Below are 27,648 nucleotides of genomic sequence, written 5' to 3' on the forward strand. Positions count from 1 at the left end.
TCTGGAAGAGCAGCCAGTGTCTGATCCACTCAGCCGCCTCTTCAGGCCTCTGGGAATTTTATTCTAACACAAGTGCTTGGGTTTTGTCCGCTTTGCTATTTTTTAAAAGAGTCAGTTGAGCAGACTGAAGCATTATATAAGAAAAATGAGTTTTTTAAAAAGTTGATAAGTGAAATAATTTAGTACTGAATTTTAAAACACATAATCCCTTTATTTTTAATTCTTTATAAAGTATAAAGTGTACAGTTTTTAAAATTGCAAGCAATCCTCTAATGTGAGAGTTTCTTTTTCTATTGTCTCAACAATGCATAACCAGACTTACCCACCCAGCCACAGTTTCTCCATAAACGCTCCACATCTTAATTAAGCAAATGTCCTGTGGCTGTGTCTTTGGTATGAACAAGTGAAAATATACAACTTATGATAAAATCATAACACAAAAATACAGAATTTATCATACACATAAGGATGATGGTCATTTTCACAAATAATATAGCAACTATTGGCGCTGTTGGAAAACTGGAAAGCACGCGGCCAGCAGGGACTAACATGGTGCAATCTCTGTGGGAAAGCGAAGCAAATCTTTGAAATACTAAACCTAGAACTTTTAGATGACAATCAAATCTATATTCACTATGTACCCAAAGAAATGGCCAAAAAGTGAAGATATTTATATGCTCACAGTCAGAGCAACTTCATTCTACACAGCTAAAAGGAACCACAGCATCCACCAGAGGATGAACAGAAAAATAAAATGTGACCTATAAATACTTTGGACCAGCATTCATTACGCATGAATAAACTCTGAAGACATTCTCCTAAGGGAACAGGGAACTCACAGAAGGATGAAGCAGTGAGTCTCCAAACATGAAATACCCAAAGTATCAAGTTCACTGAAACAGAGAGATGCTGTTCTCCAGGGGTCTCAAAGGGTAAGAAATGTTTTGTTTGAAATAATAAAGAGTTATGCCGGGTGGTGGTGGTGCCACCTTTAATCCCAGCATGAGTGAGATCCAGGACCGCCAGTGTTACACTGACAAACGCTGTCTCAACAAACCGAATAGTTTTAATTTTGCAAAATAAACTAAGTTTTACAGAAATGGTAGTGATGACTGCAAAACAATGGGACATACTTAATACCACATTAACGTACATTTACAGTTGATTAAAACAGCTCACAGCCATCTGAAACTCTGGTTCCAGGGGATTGGACCCTCTCTAAGTATTGGACCTCCACGAGTATGCACATGGTGCGCAGTCATATATGCAAGCAAAACACTCATCCACAAAGCAGAGTAAATAAATTCTTAAATTTTTTGTAAAAGAATAAAGAAAATTTAAGAAAATATGCAAAAATAAACTTTCCCCATTACAAGTTAATGCTAAGCTCAGTAAAAGAACAACTTGGGTATATAAATAAACATTGGTATGAGGGATGAATATTCCAAAAGGCTCAACAAGTTCCTGCACTCTGGAGAGGAAGCCTGGGCAGCAGGCTGAAGAGAACACAGAAGGCAGGTGCAGCTACTTACCAACAGGCTTTTCACAGACGAGGCCATCCGCCATAGACGTACAAGGGTTTGCTTTCAGTCCTGCCACTGCAGCCCTCTCTAGATAAGCACAGAATCCGGAATCATTTGGTTCGCCAGGAAGCCACTGCAGCGTCGTGTTTGTAAAGGGAGACATGTCCTCCCATCCCCAGTAGGAAATGTTGATCTTGCGTAAGCCTACCCACGGTGACACTTTCTGTGGACAACAGGACGCAGGCGTGGAAAGTGTCAGAAGTAAGACTACTACATGACACTGCCCAACAAGCAGGTCACTACCCTTAAACACACATGTGAGGACCCTACAGCCACCTTCCTAATCCCTTTACTTCCTATGGAGATTTCAGGGTCATCTAGAGGAAGACGGAGATCACAGGACTACTTTGAAAGCACGGGACTTTCAGCTTAGCTATAACTTGGGTGATTGTTTTCAGCCCTTGTTTATTTTTACGCTCCTATAAAATGGGGATATAGACTGTCCTCAACCCCAGCATCTAGGAGGCAAAGACAGGCTGGTCATCACAGAGAAGTCCAGGCCAGCCAGGGGTGCTCAGCAAAATCCTACCTCAAATAAACAGATGGATAGATAGACAGACAGACAGACAGACAGATGATATAGATATGTGATAGATAGAGAGATAGAGAGATAGTAAGAAAGATAGATAGACAGACAGACAGACAGACAGATGATAGAGATATAGAGAAATAGAGAAATAGATGATAGAAAGGTAGATTAGATAGATAGATAGATGATAGAGATGATAGAGAGATAGACAGGATTGATGCGATGGATGGATAGATTAGATAAGATAGATAGATAGATAGATAGATAGATAGATAGATAGATAGATAGATAGTTGAAAGAGAGAAAGGCAGATGATAGATAGATGGTGGATGGATAGATAGATACATAGATATATGATAGAGAGATAGAATGGTTAGGTAGGTAGATAGACAGACAGACAGACAGACAGAGATGATAGATAGATGATAGAGAAAGAGAGAGAGGAAAAAAACACCAAAGTAAAGAGGAGAAATGTCAATGTTTAACACACCACTGCTGCTATAACTGATACTATCACATTTAATCAGGTTTTATCAGTTATGGATTTAAGATAAATCCAAAATTCGCACTGTTCATAAACAAAAAAACAAAATTAACATATCTGTATGGATTCTGAATAAAGAGCTCACAAGATGCCCCATCTGGGATTTCCCCACTGGTCAAACTTTAATAAAGTTTTAAGAAAACTGACGTCATCTATGTCATAGACAAAGTCTAATGACCACATTAAAAATCCGATAAATACATATTGACAAAAGCCACATAACTATTCTTAATAGCCTCATTGATCATCAAATTTAGCATGAACTCAAAATTGATTCTATATTCATATAATTTACTTTAATCATTATTTAAAAGCAAACATATATTCTAAAACCAAGTCCCACTGTTCTATTAGATTATAAAAACCTCTATTTAAACACATGATAATATATCTTCTAAATCACTAAGCTACTTAATAATCACTATGATGGAAAATTGCTTCAAAAAATCATTCTTAATTCTTTTACATATGCAACATAATACAGAGAAAAATACCACTACATCTTATTTCTAACAACATAAATTAAGTATTTACACATGGCATTCATGCTGTACAAAAGAAATTTCCTAAAGAGGTTAAGTTAGCCACAGGCCACAGACCTTTTTTGTTTGTTTGCTTGCTTTTTTTTTTTTTTTTTTTTTTTTTGCTTTGTTTTGTTCTTTCAAGACAAGGTTTCTCTGTTAAGCAGTTCTGGCAAACCTTTAAATTTTTAAGTGTATAAATATAATGAATTACAAATTTCAAATACTCAATAGATATTTTTCGGATAAAATTAAAATACCTTATGAATTTTCCTTTGGATAATATGTCATATTGCCAAAAGAGTATAGCACACATAGCAATTAATAAAATTTGATAAAGTTCTTAGAACACAAATTATTTTATACTATCTAGAATAATGCTGAGACAGAGGTAGGCTTAACAGTGCTTCTGATTATAAAATTAAGCATGATACTCCATATTAGAATTATATGTTTGACACATTTGTCTGAGAGATATTTAGATAACAAAAATCTGACTTTTAAATCATGCTTTATAAGAGCACCAGTCAGATAATCAATCCAACACAGATTTCACATTAACATGTGCTCCATGTCACAGGACGCGTCCTCGACTTCCTATCTACAGCAAAGAAAAGCCATTTAAAATGAAATATTACTCCCTAACTCATCATGATAAGAATCTGAAAGAAAAGGAAGAGACGCAAAAATGAAGCCAGTGATAAAACATTTAACGTAACTATCACTCAGTAAATGAGCCAGACAGGCGGCTGAAAGTGAGAGATAAATTACTGTATTATGAAAATTTCCTGCACCACACCATAAATCATTGTAACATTTCATTAGCCATTTCCGATAAGTAAATGATCATTTGACCCAAGATATCTCTTTAAAGTGAATGAATTTGCCGATTTTTATTGGCCAAGGAAGGGTTATCTTAAGCCTGTGCACCGGCAATGACTCAGGATATAATTCATTTTATATAAAGATGTGCCTAATAAAATGTCACCTTGAAGTTTCCACTTCGAAATCCTATGAAAAGTTGTTTCTGAGAAAACAAAATATTTTTATGACGTGACTCAGCAACCCAGAAAATCTGAGTCTAATGTCCACTCCTCATGGATTACCGTAACAGACCGCAGAGATCAGGAGTACAAGTCTTAAAATACAGAAATCAAATGACCAGATTTGTGGCGATTCTGTAGCCGCCAAGAATAACTGATGCTAAACACAGGAAAATCAGCAGAGCTTTAAGGATAAATTCCAGTGCTCCTGAAATTCAAAGACCTGAGTGTGCAAATCAGATGCTTATGGGGTGACAGGATTCCAGGAGCTCTAATCTTCGTGTGTGGAGTGGTAAACCGTCAAGTACATGTATTGCAAGCCCCTAACATCACAAGAAAAAGAAAAGCACAGATCTCATCTGAACGTTCCATATATTCACCATAAGACTTTACTTTAAAAGGCTGTTACCGCTTTCTAAGGTATAAGTATCGAAACGTCTCCCCAGCCCGCTAGCACACGCGGTGTGCACACCGTCCGCCATGCTGGAAGCTCTTCAAAACAAGAGCACAACCGGTAGGGCCTTCCTGACTTCCTTATAAATGTCTCCAAGGCAGCGAGGGCTGCCTACGGCCTTTCTCCCTGACGACTCCATGAGCTGTCCCTCCTGATCTTCACAAAGCACCCCGAGTGCACCCACCACCGCAGTCACCACACTCAAGAACAACTGCTCTTGTGTCTTTCTGTACAGCACCTTCTGAGAAGAGGACCTTACTGCATCTCTGGATTTCATACAGCAGTGGACTATCCAGTACAACAGCCGGTTTTCATGTGTTTAATTAGAAAGTATCTGTCCATCCTTCAGGTAGACATTTACTTTAAAAGACAAAAAAGAAATCATTTCCACAGATCATGAATCACTGCATGTGTCCGTCGTGTAAAGGGCTTACCTGCTGTGTGTACTTCTGTATTTCATCCAACACAAACTCCACCTCCTTAGAAGTTGTCAGAGAAGCAAGGTTTCCACTGAGATTATAGCAATAAAGCTTTGCATTGTCGTAACTTTCTCTACTGGAGTTGATTCGAAGACAGGCATCCCCAACATGATTCCAGCCCTCTCCACAAAGGTGAGCTAGGTAAAGAGAAAAGAACTGCATCTTAATTTCTCATACAAAGGTATGGTTTTTATCCATTCATCAGCGCATCTTACCTTAGAGATGCCTGGGGACCTCACTTGAAACATCAGGGATTTCAGGGATATGGAGACACATCCCCTGTGGATTGTTTACATAGATGTACCAATAGTGTCCTCAAACAAAGTGAAGATGTTCTACTTCACAGAAAACCCTATCTGTGGTGAGACTTCAATCTATTATTCTAAATTAATATTTATTTTTTAAACATTTCAATAAATTTATGTAATGGTGTAGGAAGATCTGGGTGACCCTCATTGTTTTTCACAGTGGACACGGAGAATGGAGGGAAACAGTGGACATGGAGAATGGAAGAAAACAGTGGACACAGAGAATGGAGGGAAACAGTGGACACGGAGAATGGAGGGAAACAGTGGACACGGAGAATGGATGGAAACAGTGGACACGGAGAATGGAGGGAAATGGGACACGGAGAATGGAGGGAAACAGTGGACACGGAGAATGGAGGGAAACAGTGGACATGGAGAATGGAGGGAAACAGTGGACACGGAGAATAGAGGGAAATGGGACACGGAGAATGGAGGGAAACAGTGGACACGGAGAATGGAGGGAAATGGGACACGGAGAATGGAGGGAAACAGTGGACACGGAGAATGGAGGGAAACAGTGGACACGGAGAATGGAGGGAAATGGGACACGGAGAATGGAGGGAAACAGTGGACACGGAGAATGGAGGGAAACAGTGGACACAGAGAATGAAGGGGAACAGTGGACACGGTGAATGGAGGGAAACAGTGGACACAGAGTATGAAGGGGAACAGTGGACACGGAAATGGAGGGAAATGGGACACGGAGAATGGGGGGAAACAGTGGACATGGAGAATGGAGGGAAACAGTGGACACGGAGAATGGAGGGAAACAGTGGACACGGAGAATGGAGGGAAACAGTGGACACGGAGAATGGAGGGAAACAGTGGACACGGAGAATGAAGGGGAATAGTGGACACGGTGAATGGAGGGAAATGGGACACGGAGAATGGAGGGAAACAGGGGACACAACCATCAGTTTTAAAGATGATAAGGAAGACACACTAAGCTTCTTCAGTGTGGGACATGGGTGTCTTTGTCAAGTTTTTCTATGCCATACATACTTAATTTTTCATAATCAAATCAGGGTGGGGATAAAACTTAATATAAGGGATTTATTTTTATTTCACAAATCAAATTTAAAACAAACTAGTTTTGTAGCTTTGTTTTAGCTTTCTACAAATCTTGCTAATATGAGACATAATGACACTGTTTTTTCATATCTGCCTCTGCATTCAGTCAACTGAGTTTGTGTGCTAACTGAAGAAGACGTCTTACAAGGACTCTCCTGTCTGCTTCTACAGACAGGAGCCATCTCCTGATGCCTGTGGCCATGCCTTCCCTGCTGTTATGGATTAACACCCTTTGGAACCATGAGACAAAACAAATCCTTCTCCTCAAACTGCCTTTGGTTGTGGTATTTTGTCTTAGCAGCATACAACTAATCCAAGTTCTTTTTGCTTAGAAAAAAACTAGAGTAGCCTTAGGTGTATAGGTAAAGAAAACAGGTCTATAAATTAAACAGTTACTGATAATATATCAAATCTTATTTTAAAAAAACTTTTGAGATATAATTTAGCCGTTAATGAAAGGCAAAAACAAATTTTCATATTAATGAGACAGACATTAGGCTGTTTTTACATCAAGAATTAAATCTTAACTGAATATCTGATCTACTGGGATACAACATTTTCCATGTTTTTCAGCATTAACAGCTATTTTAATCTTGTAATCATCACTGTTGAGAACACCACTTCTCATAATTATGTAGAACAAAATGGCAGAAGGATGTTTAAGGACAATTCAGAAATTGTTACAAATTCTGTTCTAATATCAAAGTTTATTACCAACTTTTTATGAAAAGCCAGCATTCAAACAGTAGTTTTTAAATGGAGCATTCAAACACAATACAATGAAAAGAAATACTAATTTAAAACTGACATGCTGAGAAATTACAATGGACAAACATTTAAAACACTGTAATTAAATCATTATGTTTCTGTTATAGAACTTTGTACATACAATAGAAACAATACAGTTTATAACACACAATGATCCTGATTCTGAGCACAGTGTCTCACAGAGCATCTCTGGCATCACACGCTAGCATGTACAGGCAAAGCAAACACAGAACCCAGGCTGCCATGAAGTCACAGGATTTAATAAAGATGTTGCCAAAAACATTTCAGATTCATTAAGCATTTGTTTTCTACCTAATTTTGGTTGCCTGGTACTCAAAAAACTTTTGCTTGTCAAATTTTCTAAACCCCATTATAACCAATGTGACCCAATAAAACTAGAGTTTAAGAAGCTGGGCTTCATAGCCTTAGAAGAGCCCACAGTTGTTGGGGAATATTACTCTCAGGTGTGTGACTTTGCTCATGCTGCTAACTCTGTGAAGCCGTGTTACTGTGCCTGTCGGAAACACCTGCTGGTCTAATAAAGAGCTGAGGCCAACAGCGAGGCGGGAGAAAGGATAGGCGGGGCTGGCGGACAGAGAGGATAAATAGGAGGAGAAATCTGGAGGAGAGAAAGAGAACAAGGAGAGGAGGAGGTCAGGGACCAGTCACCCAGCCACCCAGTCAGCCGTGAAGAAAGAAGAAATACAGGAATACAGGAAGATAAAGTCCAGAGCAATAGGTGATCAGGATTATGTAAGTGAAGAAAAGCTGGCAAGAAAGAAGTCGAGCTATGGCTGGGAATTCATAAGTAAGAATAAGCTTCTGTGTGTGATTCATTTGGGAGTTGGCTGGTGGGTCCCTAAGAAAGAAAAAAGAGTAAAATATTCCACAACATTCTGGCATTCCATAGTGGGGCTCGAAAATCCATCTAGAGCCCCAGAAAGTTGGAAAAAAAGAAATGAGGCTCCTTTAATAGTTCATGTCTTACTGGTGAGCCCTTGAGTGGCAGGTACTTTCGATGCAGACAAAAATGTAGTAAAAATGCCTGCCACAGCGCAAGCACTGGCATTCTGGAAGGGTTTAATGCAATTCTCAGTCAGGAACCTCCAACCAGGCTGTAAGCTTCAGACTTGGCTTTCAAACCAGCCCCCACCTCTCGAGAGTGGGCTGAGTCAGCCTAATGAGCACTTGAAGGATCCAGGTGTAGATTAGCACTCTAAAGTTTACTCCTGTGGTCAAAAACGGTTGAGACAGGAGTGAAAGAGATCCAGATGAGAAAACCTCTGAATAGGTTCCAGTGTGTTTTACAATGTGTGATGCTTAAGAGATAAAGAAAATGGGTACAGACCCATTACAGAAAAAAATAAATCCATTAAAAATAATAAAACCTGTAAAGAGAAAAAGTAATGTAAAAGAGAAAAGCCACGTAGAGATGGGAAACACAGGGAGTCTGGATGCTGTAGAGAACTATGTTGATTTTTGAATTTTTTGATTGCTGAAAAGCAAAGGACAGCCACTAAGAGACCTAAAATTGAAAGAAGGACTGTAGAAATAAACCAGTCTATATACTTTAAGAATGCCTAAAGTTAAAAAAAAAAACAAAAAACCTCAAGAAATGTATTTGTCAAATGGAAATCAAAAACACTTTGGAGAAGTGGTTTTGCTTTTATTCCCACAGGAAAGAAGAGTTTGGGAATTTGTTTTAGGTTGATTTGGATCTGATTTGATCAGGGAAGACCCCCCTGAAAATTGACAGGTGATATCTATCAACAAAAGTTATAACTGGTCTTCTCAGAACTTGGCCATTATCTCAAATCTTCTCTCTGGGACCCTAAAAATACTTTGGCCATATTCAGCAGAAAGCAATCTAGAGAACAGAACATCCACATTTCCAAGAGAAAGTGTGGATGGTCTTTGGTTATATTGTGGGTCATGGATGCTTGTTATATTTAGGGGAATACAGGAATACAGGATAAAAAGACAACTATTAATCACATATTTTGCATGGGCATGGATTTTGATATTATGAATACAAATTCAAAGTCAATTGTGTTAACACTGTATATATTTTTCACTCTTGTTTGAAAGACTTTTGTATAGTGATACAAATTTAAGGTAATTTTTGTTACCACATGTTGTATATATGTTTCTATTCTTGCTTAAGATAGTATACCTACGCAGTTCATTTAAAATTGTAAGATAAAGTTCTAGTTTTAAAAGCTATTATTAAAAACTATATGGGACAATCAAGAAACACAGATCAATGGTTAGTCATTTATAACAATCAAATTTGTAGATAAACTAGGTATGTTTTCCAGATCATATAAAGATATATTTTAGATAGACAGATAGAAGATCTTGAAACCTTTCAAAGGCCTACAAAATATGCATTTAAAATGTTTTGTCAATTTAGGGCTTTTCATAACAATGAGACACATCTGATCCGGGCAGCACCAATTTACTTCAAAGACAATAGGGGCACTGAAATAACTCCTTATGGAGTTTGCTGTCATTGTGGCAAGGTTAGCCACGGAGCAAAGAAACTGCTCTTGCCTTTGACTGCTGACTATATGCTGTGCAGACCAGACATGCAGGACCCACAGTAGAATGACTGCCTCAGACATTGCCAAAACAAGGTGGGATGGTTATTTAGGGTTCCTGCTTCACAGAAGAATCTGTCAGACATTCTACAGGACACAGAGGAAAGTGACTTCCCAATATAGGTGGGCCAATCTTTCAAATTTTCTGCTTCACTGAAAAGTCTACCAGATACTATCAGCCTGTAGCCTGAAGATGGGTGCCCCAATGTTTCAGAAGAACTTTGGGTGACTATCCAGGCAGTCAGATATGTCTGTCTGTAGAAGGAACGGCGGGCTGCTTTCCCGCCACCCAGATCCCAGTTAGCTTACACCCGAAATAATTACACAGAAACTGTATTCTTTTAAACATTGCTTGGCCCATTATCTGTAGCCTCTTATTGGCTAACTCTTACATATTAATCTAACCCATTTCTAATAACCTGTGTAGCACCACAAGGTGGTGGCTTACCAGGAGAATTCTAACCTATATCTGTCTCGGAGAGGAGAGTCATGGCGACTGCCTCACTGCCTTCTTCCTCCCAGCATTCTGTTCTGTTTACTCCACCTATCTAAGCTGCTGTCCTATCAAAAGCCAAGGCAGTTTCTTTATTAACCAATGAAAGCAACACATAGACAATTAGCCCTCCTCCATCATCTGTCATTTCTAGAGTTTTTGGAAGTAATTTGCAATGCATGTTTTGTATATTTCAATAGTATATCCTTCTGGTGCCTTTTGTGGAGTTGAAGAATAGATGGCTATAGTTGAAGTTTTTCTTAGATATGAGAGCAAGTTATTTAGGTATAAAATTTTGGATTTCTAAGATAGGCTAGATTATGGAGTGGTTTTTTTAATTTACTAAACACAAATGAATTGCAATTCAGTACATTGTCAATGTAATCTTTACTTCATAATTGTTCTTATTGTATAAGTCTTACAATGTTAAGGTTAAAACTTTTCATTTTGTTTAGAACGAACAAAAGGGGAAATGTTGGGGACTATTATTTTAACGTGTTACTTTTGTTTATGCTGTATTTGATTAACTGTAAAACAGTGATTCTTTGCCTATCTGAAACACCTGATGGTCCTAATAAAGAGCTGATCAATAGTGAGCCAGGAGCAAGGATGGTAGAGTTAGCAGGCAAACAGAGTATAAATAGAAGAGGGAGAATGAGGAGCAAGAGAACAAGGAGAGGAGGACTCCAGAGGCCAACCACCCAGACAGTCACGAAGTAAGAAGGAAGGAAGGGTATATACAGAAATAAAGATAAAAGCCCAGAAGCAAATAGTAAGGATAATTTACGTTAAGAAAAGCTGGCAAGAAACAAGCCAAGCTAAGGCTGGGCATTCAAAACTAAGAACAAGCCTCCATGTGTGATTTATTTGGGAGCTGGCTGGTAGACTCCCCAAAAAACCAAGAGTAAAATTCACAACAAACAATCAACACAGCAAAATCAACAGAATGAAGTGTATCTTTACACCATTTGCTTTGAACTCACATGCAAAGTAAAAGATCTTATGGATTCCAGCTCACCAATAGCAAATATTCTGAGGCTTAACTGGCAGACTGTGAATAACACGCTTAGATCTAGAAGTCCCTCAGGATGCTCTGTTACCACTTAGGGACTGTTATCATGGAATGGCTTTCTTGTCATGCGGAAGTCACACATGCAGTGGTCTTTGTGGTCTTACAGGATCCGAAACACCAAGTCACTTTTCTTCACACAGCAAAACTTCTGTGAATTACTTGTGGTTTCACACTGGGATGGTTTAGATGGGAAATGACTTCCAGTCTCCAGCATCTGAGCACTTGCTCTGGTCCTGAATTTCCTCACTATGCCCTGTTCCTCTTGTACATATATTCTATGCAATTATATAATAGGAGAATGTAATTTTCTCTGTGATTTTTACAGGGGTTAGAGTTAAGAGACAGCCTTGAATCTCAGAAGACACACAGGACTTTTAAACAGGGTTGAGAATGTAAAAGACCACAGAGATTTTGAAAGTTGAACTAAATGCATGTTGTGTCAGGATACTGCCATGAGCCTATGGGAGTCAAGGGATGTGGCTGTTTGAATGAGGAAGACCCCAAAGGCTCAGATACGGGAATACTTGGTTCTCAGTTGGTGGAGCTCTCTGGGGAGATTTAGGTAGTGCAGCCTCAATGGGGGGAGCACATCACGCAGGGTGGTCTTTAAGAGTAAGACTCCTGATAAATCCAGCTTTTTCCTCTCAGTTTATTGTTGACTTTCATGAGCTTTTACTTGATTTTTCATGAGGCCTCAGATTCCTGTCCCTGCTGTCATGTGCAGGTCTTGCTGATATGACTCCCTGCCACAATTCACCCGCATCTCTCTGCACGAGATGCATAACACGAGTCAGATAAACTCCTGTTATTACAAGTTTCTGTGACCATGGAATTTTACTACATCAATGGGAAAGCAACTAATATATGAACTAAAAGACAGATACCACACAATCATCTCATCTCAGTAGATACAGAAAAAGCCTTTGAAAAATCCTACATTGCTTTAATAATAAAAGTCATGGAGAAGCTAGAGATGAAGAGCTTTCTGCAACATACTAAAGGCTACATGCTGCACATATACAGCCAACAACATACTAAAGGCTACATGCTGCACATATACAGTCAACAACATACTACAGGCTACATGCTGCACATATACAGCCAACAACATACTAAAGGCTACATGCTGCACATATACAGCCAACAACATACTAAAGGCTACATGCTGCACATATACAGCCAACAACATACTAAAGGCTACATGCAGCACACATACAGCCAACAACATACTAAAGGCTACATGCAGCAAGCCTACGGCCAACAACAACCAAACAAGAAAGCTCAAAGCATTTCCACTTAAAATCAGGGTCAAGACAGTTCTCCATATGTGTTTAACACTGTGAAGAAAACCAAGAGTGCAGATTCAGGAAGAAGTTGTAATATCCCTGACGATGCAACTTTATGCGTAAGACCCTAAAAACATTCTTCAAAACCCCTTACAAGTCGAGAAACGGGTCAAGCAAAGCAGCAAGGTATAAAAACCAATGTACAATTATCAGCAGCCCTCCTATATGCCAATGGCAGACTGAAAAACTAGGGAAACATAATAGTGTAGACATTAAAACCAACAATTAACAAATGAACTTAATAAAACTAAAAATGTTCTGTACAGCAAAGGACACCATCACTCAAGTGACAAGACAGACAACCAAGGAGAAATTAATCTTCTAGCCATACTTCTAACAAAAGATTAGTATCTGGAATATATAAACAACAAATTAAACACCAAGACAACAAACAACCCAATTACAAACCATGGCATTCAACTAAACAAAATTCTGTAAAGATAAGAAGTAAACAATTGAGAAACAGTTTTTTAAATGTTCAACATCCTTAGACATCAGAGAAAATACAAATCCAAACTACTTTGAGATATCCTCTTATCACAGTCAGAATAGCTATGGTTAAAAAGGGAAAAATAGTTTTTAAACAATGAAAAGACGACAAACGTTGGTATATAGTATATATGAGGGAAAGGGACACTGATGTAGTCACTGAGGAATTCAGGGCAGCAGCTCTTCAGAAAGCTAAAGGGAACTACCAAATGACCCAGCTACACCAGTCTCGGGAAAGCACTCAAAGATCCCACATCCTGCTCGAGAAATACCTACTCTCGCATGCTCATTGCTGCTCTTCTCACAATGTCCGGTAAACAGAAAGAGCCTAGAAGTTCACCAGCTGATGGATGTGTAATGAAAATGTGGTACATTTACACTACAGCATATTATTTGGGCATTAAGAAAAATGAAAGTCACAAGTAAAGGGATGGAGCTGGAAACAGTCATTTTCAACGAGGTAACCAGTTCCAGAAAGACAAATATTATTTGTGGATATTATCTTTAAGTCTTGAGATATATGTGTTGCTTTTGGAAGTCCCATAGAGGTCAGTAGTTACTAAGGGGTCTTGAGGAGAGGCTTTCAGTGAAGGGAGACAGTGCTCACTGAAATATAAGGCTTACAGACGAAAATGGAGGAGGAAGGGTTTTATTGAGGTAAGAGGTGAAGGGTAGATTAGAGGAGAGAGTTTGGAGGTGGATAAATAACATTAAAAACCTTTTTTAAAAAAGTCCTATGCACACACACACACACACAGAGAGACATATGCACACATAGCTAAACGAAGTTACCCTTAAGTGGGGTAATATAACACAGAGTTTCTGTCCCACCTGGTCCTGCAGCCATTCAATCACAAGTAACACAGAGAGGCTTATATTAATTATAAACTGTTTGGCCTATTAGCTCAGGCTTATTATTAATTAGCTCTTACATCTTAAATTAACCCATAATTCTTGCCTATGTTTAGCCACATGGCTTGGCACCTTACTCAGTGAGGCATTCTCATCTTGCTTCCTCTCCATATGGCTGGTGACTGCAGATAGAGCCTTTTCTCTTCCCAGAATTCTCCTAGTCTGGTCACCCCGCCTATACTTCCTGCCTGGCTACTGGCCAATCAGCATTTTATTAAACTAATCAAGTGACAAATCTTTACGGGGTACAAAAGTATTATCCCATGGCAGGGTAACAATGTCCTTACTACTGACCAGAAGCTAACAAATAAAAAGCCCAGTGTAAGAAATGGTTACTTTGGTGTAGGAGGTCATTCTGTCTTTGTGTTGCTTTCATTGGTTAATAAAGAAACTGCTTTGGGACTGTTGAAAGGGCAGAACTTAGGTAGGTGGGAAAAATTAAACAGAATGCTGGGAGGAAGAAGGCAGAGAAGGAGAGATGCCATGAATCCACAGGAGACTGATGCTGGAAATTTTACCCAGTAAGCCACTGCCATGTGGTGAAATACAGATTACTAGAAATGTGTTAAATTAATATGTAAGAGTTAGCCAATAAGAAGTTAGAGCTAATGGGCCAGCAGTGTTTTAATTAATACAGTTTCTACATGATTATTTCAGGGCTAAACTAGCCGGGCAGCCAGGATGAACAAGCAGTCTCCTTGTAACATTACTTCTTTTGGAGTTGTTGGCCAGGGAGGTCCCACTGACCCCCAAACAGTATAGGATTGTCATTGCTCTTCATTATGCTCCAGAACTTGACAGGAAAACCCTACTGTTGAAGACTCCACATTCTTGAGTCATTTAAACCCCAGAAAATTAACTCAACTCTACTGGCTAGCTTTCATTAGTCTAGCTCTAGAATGTACTACACGCACTACCATAGGAAAAAAGTAACCGTCAACCATATCCAACTACAATGCATGATTAATAAATACTCAGAGACAGAAATTGGGTTTCGACCTAAAGGTCAGAAAAGCAAACAGCAAGCCACTGGCTCTTACCCCAGACTCAGTCCAAAATGGTGATCCTGTCTCCAGGAATCTCAGAATGAGACTGAGCCTGAAAGCTATCTCCTCCAATTTTATAATCCTCTCTAGTTCTGAAATTTAAGGGTGTGCACTGCTACCTCCTGGTTTCTATGGCAAGCTAGTGTGGCTCCTGGGATTAAAGGTGTGTGACATTGCTGCCCTGTCTGTAAGGTTGGCCAGTGTGGCTGTTTTACTTTTCTGATCCTCAGGCAAGTTTTATTTATTAAAATACAAATGAAAAACCACTATATTTCCTCTTTATGTTTAAAATAAAAGAGAAGGCTATAATTAATATAAGAAAACTATATACAATAAGTACAATAACTATATACAATATATACAGGCAATAAATACATCAACAATGTCTAGTCCATTTTCATTTGACAAATTCAGAGAAAATACTCCACATTTATACTATCTTGGTGAGACCAAAGTTTTGAACCTAATTTACTTCCTGTCATAACTTGCTTTTTGCATCAGGTAAACAATGAAAATTATATCTATCTAGTCTTCAACTCCCTCAGAGACCCAAGAAGGAAATAATATTAACTGAGTAAGCAGGAAGTGCAAGCAAGCAACTTCCAAAAAATGTAATGACAGAAACAGCTGGCTGCCTGGACAGTCACCCAAAGTTCTTCTGCAACATTGGGGCATCCATCTTCGGCCTACAGGCCTAGCATATCCAACAGACTTTTCTGTGAAGCAGGATATTCTGAAGGGCTGTTCCTCCTTGTCTTGACAATGTTTTGGCAATCACTCTTTTTTGTGTCCTGCATGTCTAATTAGGACAGCATACTGTCAGCAGTTGAGGCAAGGGTACTTTCTTGACCAGTGATTTACTTTTGCCACAAAGAAAGTAAACTCCATGTGGAGTTTCTTCGATGCCCATTATCTTCTCTGAAGTAGTTTGGTGCTGCCAGGAGCAGACATGTCTCATTGTCATAAAAAAGAAGAAGAACCTAGGTTATTAAAACATCTTAAATGCCATGTTCTATAGATCTCTGAAGTGTTTGAAGATGACCTGTCTATCTAAAATGTGCTTTGTTTGACCTTGAAATTATACCTAATGTGACTATAAGTTTGGTTATACTAGGTGATTAACTACTAACCTATATTTCCCTATTATACTAAACAGTAAAAATAATTTTCAAGGACTAGAAATTTGCATTACATTGTTAAAATGAAATGTATAGGTACAATACCTTAAACAAGACTAGAAATGTTTGTGCAATATGTTTTAACAAAATTAATCCCAAATTTCAATATGCAAAAGACCAATCCAATGTAAAGCATTTAAAACATACTCAAATGAATATATAAATTTAAATCAATTCATTTTTAATTATTGTTTATTGGTAGAGCATGGGACTCTTAATCCCAAAGTCATGCGTTCAGGACCCATGTTGGGCACCAATTTGATGCATAATTAATAAAAACTCAGAGACAGAAATTGGAATTCAACCTGAAGGTCAGAAAAGCAAAATAGTTAGCCACTGGCTCTTACCTCTACCTCAGTCCAAAATGGAGATCCTGCCTCCAGGAATCTCAGAATGAGACTGAGCCTGAGAGCTGTCTCCTCCCATTTTTTAATCCTCTCTAGTTCTGGGATTAAGGGTGTGCACCACTAACTCCTGGTTTCTATGGCAAACTAGTGCGGCTACTGGGATTAAAGGTGTGTGTCATCACTGCCTGGTAATGTAAGGCTGACCAACGGTGTTGTTTTACTTTCCTGATCCCCAGGCAAGCTTTATTTATTAAAATACAAATGAGATATCACTACAAAACTGTGCCCTCTTCTAGTTACAGAAATGAGTGTCCAGCACAAGAGACCCTGGTACAACAGTGAGCATGACTAGCACAGGGCTGACCAATCACATCCTCGTTGGAGCACAGGGCTGACCAATCACATCCTCGTTGGAGCACAGGGTTGACCAATCACGTCCTGGTTGGAGCACAGGGCTGACCAACCACGTCCTGGTTGGATCTACGTCCCACTCCGCAAGATAAAAGCCATACTTGGCACCATTACTGGTCCGAGAACCTATACCCAGACAAGTCAGAGGCGCCAGGGGAGAATCCCCTATTATTATCTTGCTTAATGGACAGTTATTAAAATAACTCCTGATGACTTTCTGTTATACCCATAAATGATAATATTAATATCGTCTACAGAGTAAAAACCTCATTCATGAAATCATGAACTATTTACCTGGCCAAGCCTGACATTCCTGCTGCCGCTGATCCCAGTGGCAGTTCAGGTTCAGTGAACAGCTTTTACAGCTTGTGAGTTTGTTGCAGATTTGTTCATTCCGTACATGGCATTTGGTGTAGTTTCTGACAGACTAGAGAATTGAAAGACAAAACATGTTACTTTTCACAACTGAGCAAACAAGGATTCTTAAACATCACAAAATTTTAAGCCCCTGTTGAACTTTAAAATGCTTATATCTCTAAACCCAATTCTACTGAATTGTAATTTCTCTTAATTATTGCATTATTGTTCAATTGAATTTGACTTAAATCTACTGTTTCACATGGTAAGCCACAATATAACTTAGTGTGTGAGCAATATATACTGATCAGAACATCCTTTAACAGACATTAAGTCTGAGGTAACCACAGCAAGCAAGTTTTATCAATTACAGCATGCCAATGGCCGTGTCCATCTAAGGCAAATGCCACTGTAACAAACTAAGCTGTTTCTGCATAGATCACTTGGATTTTCCTGTGGTTCTTACTGCTTATTTGTTTTGCCTCTAAGTCTTTTGTCAGAGTTCCCTGAGTCTCTGACGGTTCAGGAGGCATGCCATATAATTCACGAATTGTTCTTTGCTTAAACGAACTCTCATGAATTTTGTTTGCCTGTATTTTTTTCATTTAAGACAGCAAACTGCTGTTCCTAGAATTTTAATAAGTTCTGAAAATTGGAGAATACTGAGGAAATTAAGTAATTTGAAATTTGAAAAGGAAAACTTTTAATGCATCTGAAAACAAATCTCTAAGTAAGTGCGTGGATTCACAGTCTACTAACAGCATGAAATGATTCTATTCCTAATGAAAATGAAGCTGTATAACTAGCAAAACAGTTTCAAATCTTTTACAATATGAAAAGAGAAATTATTATAATGATTTAAACTAATAATGGGTGTAACCACTTAATGTCTCCCTGTGAATGCTATACTTCCTTCATAGACTACAAAGAAAACTGCAATGTTACTTTTTTAAAAATCTTACTACATCACAAAACCATATTTCTACTAATTTTAGCAATGAGAAGTTAAAGGCTCGGGATCAATATTGAAAAATAACACCTATGACTGGCTATTTCATAACAGAAAAACACAACTGTCTGATTAAAAACTACTCATGAATACAAACTTTAAAGGTGGGAGCATGAGACATTCAGTGACTAAATGCATGTATCAGGAAAATACTGGAATGGACTTAATTACAATTTTGAGCAACACAGCCAATCTTCTTAGTGTCTAGAAAGAGAACTTCTTACATCAACTTCCTTCTATACGACAGGTCATGCTAATTTTCAGTCACTAGTGCTACAACTAGCTCATATTAATATCTTACAAATATTTTAGGTAGTTTAATGCCACACACCAAATATTTATTGATAAAATATTGTACTTCCTTTATAAAATGCACTATGGAATGTGAGATGGTTCAGTAAACACGGTCTTAGTTCAATCCTCAGAACACAGACAGAGGAAGAAAAGAACAGATTCTGCACACTGCCCTCTGACTGACACACACATATACACATGCACACACAGGCACGTGAGTGTTTTAGCTAAGGTTTTTATTCCTTGGATAAAACACCGTGGCCAAGAGCAACCTGGGAAGGAAAGGGATTATTTGGGCTTGCATGTGCCCACCTTGGTCCATCAGCAAAGGAAGTCAGGCAGGGAACTAAGCAGAGGCCATCAAGGAAGAGTGCTTACTGGCTTGTTCCTCAAAGATTGCTTAGCCTGCTTTCTTATAGCGTCCAGAATGACCATCCCAAGAGTGGGAACACTCACAGTGAGCAGGACTTTCCCACATCAACCATCAATCGTGGAAACACACTGCAGGTTTTCTCAGAGGCTATGTGGTAGGGATATCTCTTCATTTGAGGTTCCCGCTCCAAAATGATACCAACTTGTGTTAAGTTAACACAAAACCAGTCAGCACAAAATAAATATTTAAAAGACACTACAGTCGCCTCCAAGACTGAAGTGCTCCTCACTAACACACGTGTTAGAGCCCACACTTGGGTGACTGCACTGTTCCTCACTAACACACATTAGGGCCCACACTTGGTGACTCCGTGCTCCTCACTAACAGACGTGTTAGAACCCACACTTGGTGACTCCGTGCTTCTCGCTAACACATGTTAGAGCCCACACGTGCTGACTCCACTGGTCCTCGCTAACAGACGTGTTAGAGCACACACTTGGTGACTCCGTGCTCCTCACTAACACACGTTAGAGCCCACACTTGCTGACTCCACAGGTCCTCGCTAATAGACGTGTTAGAGCACACACTTGGTGACTCCGTGCTCCTCGCTAACACACGTTAGAGCCCACACTTGGTGACTCCATGCTACTCATTAACACACATGTTAGAGCCCACACTTGATGACTCTGTGCTCCTCGCTAACAGACCATTCTTTGACGGGAATAACAAGGGAAGATGAGGTTCTGTTTTAGTCACATATAGCACAAGGATCAGTGAGAGGATAAAGCTGAGGGCTGTCTCCATCACAACTCACACTGCTCACCTAATGACCCAAAGGCACATCAGTGATCAGGCAATGGAGAGGAACCGTTACTGTTACAATCCTTGATCTATTTAGTCATAAATGCAAAACGTAAATCCATGAAAAGCAAACAGATTTCTGATCCATTAGTGCCCAAATATGCAGCTTGCAATATATGGCTAAATAATGAAATAGGACATCACTGCTCATAATCTGACTAAATTACCCTAGAACTCTAGGTGTCCATTAGCATTCAGTCTGGCTTACTCACCAGACACACTCTGATGAAAGCCTGAAAGATGCATTACAACAGAATTCTAAATTATGGGAGAGCACCATCTGCTCACTCATACTATGTCATCCAAGTCACTCCTGGAGAACACATCGTCAAAAATAAAATCAAGCAAAGGGATGCAATATAAGACAAATGCTCGTGAGCAATTTACATAATTTAATTTCTCAGATGCAAGTATAGTTATCTATTTCTTTTTATTATTCTTTTTACATTTTTATTTATTTATTTTTATTTCATGTGCATAATTTTCTGTTTGAGGATGTCGGATCCCCTGGAACTGGGATTCCAGACAGTTGTGAGCTGCCATGTGAGTGCTGGAAATTAAACCTGGGTCCTCTGGAGGAACACACAGTGTTCTTAACCACCCATCCATCTCTCCAGCCCCAGTATAGTTATCTAAATATATACATACACACACAAAAATTTAAAAGGCTTTGTGGTGACTTGAAAGAAAATGGCCCCCAGAGACCCACTGAGGGTGGCAACAATTAGGAGGCGTGACCTTGCTGGAGAAAATGGTCAACGACAGTATGGACTGAGTGTTTATACCCCCAAATTCACCAACTGACATCCAAGTCCCCGGTGTGACAGTGTGAAGCGAGGACACGGGGGTGCGGCTGAGTCCCAGTGATGGAGCCTTCACACAGGAGGGGAAATAAACACTTATTTCTTATAAATCATGCAGCTTACAATGTTTTGATGTTGCAATTGAACAGATAAAAATAATCTCTAAACAAAAACTAATTTAAAGGTATCAAAAATGTTAAAATTTTCTTGAAATCTTTAACAAACAGTTTTCTCCACTTTAATTATGTGACAGCTAATAGTGTGCCAGTCTGACTCGGGCAGGGGTTGCGGACAGACTGGCATGGCTGTGAGGATGGCCAAGTGAGAGTTACAGTGATACTTCATTATGTATTCTAAATACAGCCCGCCTGAAGGCCACTAGAGGCCAGGCAGTGGTAGCTCACAACTTTTATCCCAGTACTAGGGAGTCACACGCCGCTAATCCCAGCACTAGAGAGGAATACAAGGCCTGAGGAGATAAGAACTCGCTCTCTTCTCAATCTGAAGATTTCATACAGGTAAGAGCTCTCTAGTGGCTTGGCTGCTTTGCTTCTCTGATCCCCAGGTTGAACCCCCAGTATCTGCCTCTGGGTTTTTATTACCATGCTACAGAGAGTGACACTTGCATGAGCTGACTGGCACACAATCCCAACACGGGCAGACACCATCTATGTCGTCTCATGTCTTTATCACATAAGCTAACTGATACACATCCCCAACACGGGCAGACACCATCTATGATGTCTCTTGTCTCTATCACATGAGCTGACTGACACACATCCCCAACACGGGCAGATACCATCTATGATGTCTCATGTCTCTATCACATGAGCTAACTGACACACAATCCCTAACACGGGCAGACACCATCTATGATGTCCCATGTCTCTATCACATGAGCTGACTGGCACACATCCCCAACACGGGCAGACACCATCTATGATGTCCCATGTCTCTATCACATGAGCTGACTGGCACACATCCCCAACACGGGCAGACACCATCTATGATGTCCCATGTCTCTATCACATGAACTAACTGACACACAATCCCTAACACGGGCAGACACCATCTATGTCGTCTCATGTCTCTATCACATGAGCTAACTGATACACATCCCCAACACGGGCAGACACCATCTATGATGTCTCATGTCTCTATCACATGAGCTGACTGACACACAATCCCCAACACGGGCAGACACCATCTATGATGTCCCATGTCTCTATCACATGAGCTGACTGACACACATCCCCAACACGGGCAGACACCATCTATGATGTCCCATGTCTCTATCACATGAGCTGACTGACACACATCCCCAACACGGGCAGACACCATCTATGATGTCCCATGTCTCTATCACATGAGCTGACTGACACACATCCCCAACACGGGCAGACACCATCTATGATGTCCCATGTCTCTATCACATGAGATGACTGACACACAATCCCTGCACGGGCAGACACCATCTATGATGTCCCATGTCTCTATCACATGAGCTAACTGACACACAATCCCAGCACGGGCAGACACCATCTATGATGTCCCATGTCTCTAACAACACAAACTGCGAGGACAGCAGGAACTGCGGCGGAACTGAGATGTCAGCTGCCCCACACTCGGCCAGGTCTTACATGAGCAGTGCTAGCGATTCACAGGCCTCTATGCTTCTACTGAAATTTCACCACATTCCTGTGTGTTCAGTTTACAGGTGACACCCACAACACGGGGACTTTTCAAAATCACAAAAACAATTCCCTACAATCCTGAGTGTGACCCTACAGTTGTCCCTCTGAAGAATCCTAGCCATAACACTAAGCCTTTGAGCCTGTGTCATATTTTACTTAATCTTTATTTCCACTAATATAATCCACTTATGTGAGTGTCTAAAAATTTAACTAAACTTCAAAAATAAACATGTCATGCAAAATTTTAAAACTCAAACCTTTATTACATCTTGCTATTAAATCAATTTGCATGACTGAAAATTATGTACTAATATAATATGTACAAAAGCAAAAGGGTACAATGTACTGAGCTAAAAACTAAATTTTCCTGTTTTATGATTTTATAATAAACTCCTACAACTTTATTATGCTGAAGTATCATTGGTTATTAGAGAAATTGTTGCAAGATATTTGATCACACTCTAAACCTCAAGATAGCTTTATTTACTGGAAACCCTGCTTCTAGCTGTGGTGTGGCTCAGGCCTAGCACACACCTTCAATCCAAGAGCTTTCTGCTTGAATACTGTGAACAGGATTAAATAAAGTCAACCATGGGTCAAGAAGCACAGCAAGAAACCAGCTGACAGGAAGTGAAGAGAAGGTAGGATTAAGAAAAAGCCACAGAGAGTTAGAGGGAGTCAGGAGGACAGATGGAGAGACACAGGAAGTGGGAGAGAAGAACACTCAGTTGGAGAAGAAGGCAGGTGGTCTCAGGGATGTCAGCAGAGGAGGAAGGGCAGCTGGTGCTTTCTCTGCCTCGATGAGCCAGCAGGCTTTCACCCCATCAGGACCAACTCAGAGTTTGTTTAAAACAACATGATATAGGATAAATTTTCACTACATTTCAAATCGTAAGTACTAATTTTAGAATTTTTCAACAGTATTTTTTCACCTAATATAGGAGTCCAATAATATTTATACTTTAAGTCAGAAAATTATTGCTGTAGGGAAGGCTGTTGTTCTGTGCACTGCTGGTGTGGGAAGGCTGTTGTTCTGTGCACTGCTGGTGTGGGAAGGCTGTTGTTCTGTGCACTGCTGGTGTGGGAAGGCTGTTGTTCTGTGCACTGCTGGTGTGGGAAGGCTGTTGTTCTGTGCACTGCTGGTGTGGGAAGGCTGTTCTGTGCACTGCTGGTGTGGGAAGGCTGTTCTGTGCACTGCTGGTGTTGAGCCTCTGCATTTTAAATGTGAACAGCAGTCCCACAGTTGTGATAATCAAAATTGGTGCTAAAGGTTAGCTATGAAACAAAACTGCCTTCAGTTGAGAACAAGAAATCCTACTTTAAAAAAAAAAGGACTAGAGCTATCAATATTGTGGTATAATTTAAAGATAACACGTGCAAGCAACAGACCAAAACTACACAGCTGATGTGTATCTGACAGGAATACCACGTAGGTAATATATGTCATTACCATCTATCTACACAACTGCGATTCCATCAGCACAGTAAAGAACATTTAAAGACAGCATTAAAGATAGGAAGTATATACTGTTAAGTACTGGAAAACTTTCAGTCTCATTCATGAAATACACGCATTAAAAATTACAAGCTATAAAAGAGAACACAGGCTGGTACTTTTGACTGGAAAGCTATATAAAGGCTGACTACTATGTGCCAAGATGTGAATGATTACTTACATACTTCCTTTTTTGTTTACTGAGGGGTGTTAAGACAGAGTCTCACTATGTAGCCCTGGCTGTCCTGGAACTCACTATGTAGACTAGCTGTACCTGAACTCAGAGAGATCTACCTGCCTCTGCCTGGGTGCTGGAATTAATGGCATATGCCACCATGCACAGCCAGATCCCCACTGCATGGGTTCTTTGTCCAGTGTAAGAAAATGTATCGCTGTGATTGGTTTAATAAAAACTAAAAAACCAATGGCTGCAGGAGGTGTAGGCGGGATTTCAGTGAACACAGAGAACTCTGGGAAGAAGGAGCTACAGTGGAGACACCATGGAGATGCTTAACAAGTTGGACACACAGACTGGGAGAGAGGTAACATAAATTAATAAAAATATGGATTAATGTAAGTTATAAGAACTAGTGGGACAAGCCTAAGCTGAGCCCGAGCATTCATAATTAGTAAGTCTTCACGCCACTATTTGTGAGCTGGCGGCCCAGAGGATCATCCAGCTACACCACATATGAAGCCACCCCCTTTGTGCAGAGCAAGAGAAGCCGGTGCCTCGCCCGCCCGCAAACACTGACCATGCTGCAGTTGCTGCTTGCTGAAATGCATTTCTTATCATCGCACCACTGGCACCCGTTTGTGTTGGCGGTACAGCTGGCACAGTCTGCATATCGGTGACATCTGTCATCAGGAGCAGCTGAAACATAACGGGGAGATAAATGTTACGCTAAAAAGAAAATGTCAGGATTCTTAATTCACACATTTACAGTATCCACTCAAGGATCACTTAAAAAATAAAAATAATAATAAAAAAACAGTAGCAGAACAAAGTCTCTAGAATTAAGCCAACTGCAGTCTATATTTACAGGACACGTTTCAACTTTACTTGCTTACAAAGAGAAAAGGAACTTACCATTAAGTCCAAACGAAACACTTGGACTTAATGACTGTAAAGAAACCTAGAGACCCAATGAGACAGAGTAGCAAAATCTGAAAATATTTAGTACTTGCCACACCGAAATATATTAAAGCCCTATCAGCTGAAATACGTCATACAAATCATGAGTACAGACACCGTCTGCTCGTCTCCAGAGCTCCAGGTATTTGTTCAATCAGAACACAAAACTAAAAGTCTAAAAAGATCCACAGCATCACAACCTCATGGCATGTATACAGTTTGGGACTAGAGTTAATCTTATTCTGATATTTTTATTTATGGATTCATTATAATGAAATAATTTTTATCAAAAAAAAATAATTGCATAATATGGCTTTGCAGAAATTCAAGAGGAAAACAAAAACATATCACTTTTCATTTCTTTAAAGTGAACATTATTTCTGAGAAATTACATATTTAAGAATAATTTAACATGTACTACAGAGCCGGGCAGTGGTGGCGCACGCCTTTAATTCCAGTACTCGGGAGGCAGAGGCAGGTGTATCTCTGTGAGTTCGAGGCCAGCCTGGTCTACAAGAGCTAGTTCCAGGACAGGCTCCAAAGCTACACAGAAACCCTGTCTCGAAGAAGGAAAAAAAAAAAAAAAAAAAAACATGGACTAGAAAATAATTCACGTTACACATAAAATATTTTCATCCAGATTAAAAAACTAAAACTAACATAGAAAATGAATGCTTATTCAAGTGTCAGACTCCATGATTAGAAGATTATATTTTTAATTTCTAAAATGGGAAACCTCATATAAGCAAAAGCAAAATAAATTCTACTTTTAAATACATGGAAAAGCTTTGAAGCCAGAAAGGCAGGGAAACGCCTCACCTGTCTTAGGGGGGCACTTTGCTCTGAGAATATTGTTCATATTCCCAGTCTCCCAAGATTCACAGTGGTTCTTATTCCAGACACATTTTATCCCTGGGCCAGCGTTTCTACAGCGCTCTTCGTCTCGGAAGGCTCTGCAGTTTGGAGGCTTGTACACAAGGATGTCACTAAGGAGCACGCTAGAGAAGCCTCCAAATATATACATTGACCTAGAAAGCAGAGAAGAGAGGGCGTCTTAGCAGAACACTGCTAGGTGTCCTGATGAGCTCGTCTGAAGAACAGATCTAATCCACATCCCGACATTCTAAATGGCCGCGCTTGTATCCAACATTTCCTCAAAGATCATGTTTCCAATGTACAGTATGATGTAAAAGCAGATTAACTTTCTATAACATTTTCTTAATGATTTTTCAATATAGTACAGAGCTTAAAGCTTTATAGAAACATTCAATTTCCAGACATGTTTATTATCAATGTAAGAAAAGGATCAAAAATGTAACATTCTTTTTATCAGAAAAAATTATCAGCTTACTAAAGTAGGAAACAATCTTTTATGATATAATAATATATAATTGTATTATAGTCGCTTATAAATGTTAAGGTACACTTTGGAGTTGCTACCTCGATTTACAATTTTCTTTTCTATATTGACTTGGGGATTTTGTTCGCTGATGTTGTTGGTTTTGTTCTGGCGTGTTGTGTTTGACAGTGTATCCTGGAGCCTTCCTGGAACTTGTGTGTTCCGGCCTTGAACCCATGACCCTGTTTCAGGGCCGAGCATGCATTCCTATGCGAGCCCAGAGCTGCCACCCAGGCCAGAGACAGAACTCAGTCAGATAGTGAGACTTCTTGTAAATAGACAAGCAGAGTGTAGAAGAGACTTCCACACTCCCGTTCCGTAATGGGGCAAGCGCCACCACACTCGAAAGCTTACAGTAACAACAACAACACTCGCAAGCCCCCAAACAATGTAACTGTCATCTATGAACTACAATGGCCATGAGAAAGAAAACAGTCCAAATGCTTCAAGAGTTCTTTTTAATATTAAACAAAGAAAGTCAAATTCAAATCCTACTTTCCATAATTAAGCCTAGGCATTTTAGGATTCACACAAATTTCACTTATTATTTTTATAGCTAATTCATGTCAGTTATAAAGTTTCACTGTGGATAATAATCCATTGTATGGCAATGGCAGGAAACCGTATGTAACTAGGATAAGGTAATAACAAATTTATAAAAACATTATTCTGTACTCTGAGTTAAGCATTTCAAACTACTGAAGGAGCTGTAGATTATTTACTATCATTCAGATCCAATTAACAAATTTTTGTTAATGAAACAAATATCATACAGATTTTCTGGGTATGGTGCCTCATGCTTATAATCCCAATGCTTATAATGTCTGGTGGCTGAGACAGGAGGATTGTCATTAGTTCAATGTTAGCACGGATTACACAGTTCCAATATGGCTAGACCCATCTCAAAAACAAATGAAACAAAATATTTATATAAACTTAAGAGGAGATCATAATTTGCTCCCATACTCCAATTTCCAAAAGATGCACAGATAATAAAGTCCAGGGAGGTCAATATTACAGACATCAAAATTCAC

The 27,648-nt window shown here is 39.5% G+C and overlaps 1 protein-coding gene across 1 annotated transcript in view; it reads right to left on the minus strand.

Annotated features, from left to right (window-relative positions):
• The window catches only part of Atrnl1 (attractin like 1), a 542,404-nt gene that overhangs the window by 446,449 nt on the left and 68,307 nt on the right, over positions 1-27,648 (minus strand). The window contains exons 12-16 of the mRNA XM_048424018.3: positions 26,035-26,243; positions 24,836-24,954; positions 17,489-17,621; positions 5,109-5,290; positions 1,533-1,746 (exon numbers count right to left, since the gene is read on the minus strand). Coding sequence (XP_048279975.3) covers positions 1,533-1,746; positions 5,109-5,290; positions 17,489-17,621; positions 24,836-24,954; positions 26,035-26,243 — 857 coding nt within the window. The remainder of the gene's footprint in view (positions 1-1,532; positions 1,747-5,108; positions 5,291-17,488; positions 17,622-24,835; positions 24,955-26,034; positions 26,244-27,648) is intronic.

The sequence above is a fragment of the Myodes glareolus genome, chromosome 7, assembly GCF_982192425.1.
Source record: "Myodes glareolus chromosome 7, mMyoGla1.1, whole genome shotgun sequence".
NCBI lineage: Eukaryota > Metazoa > Chordata > Mammalia > Rodentia > Cricetidae > Myodes > Myodes glareolus.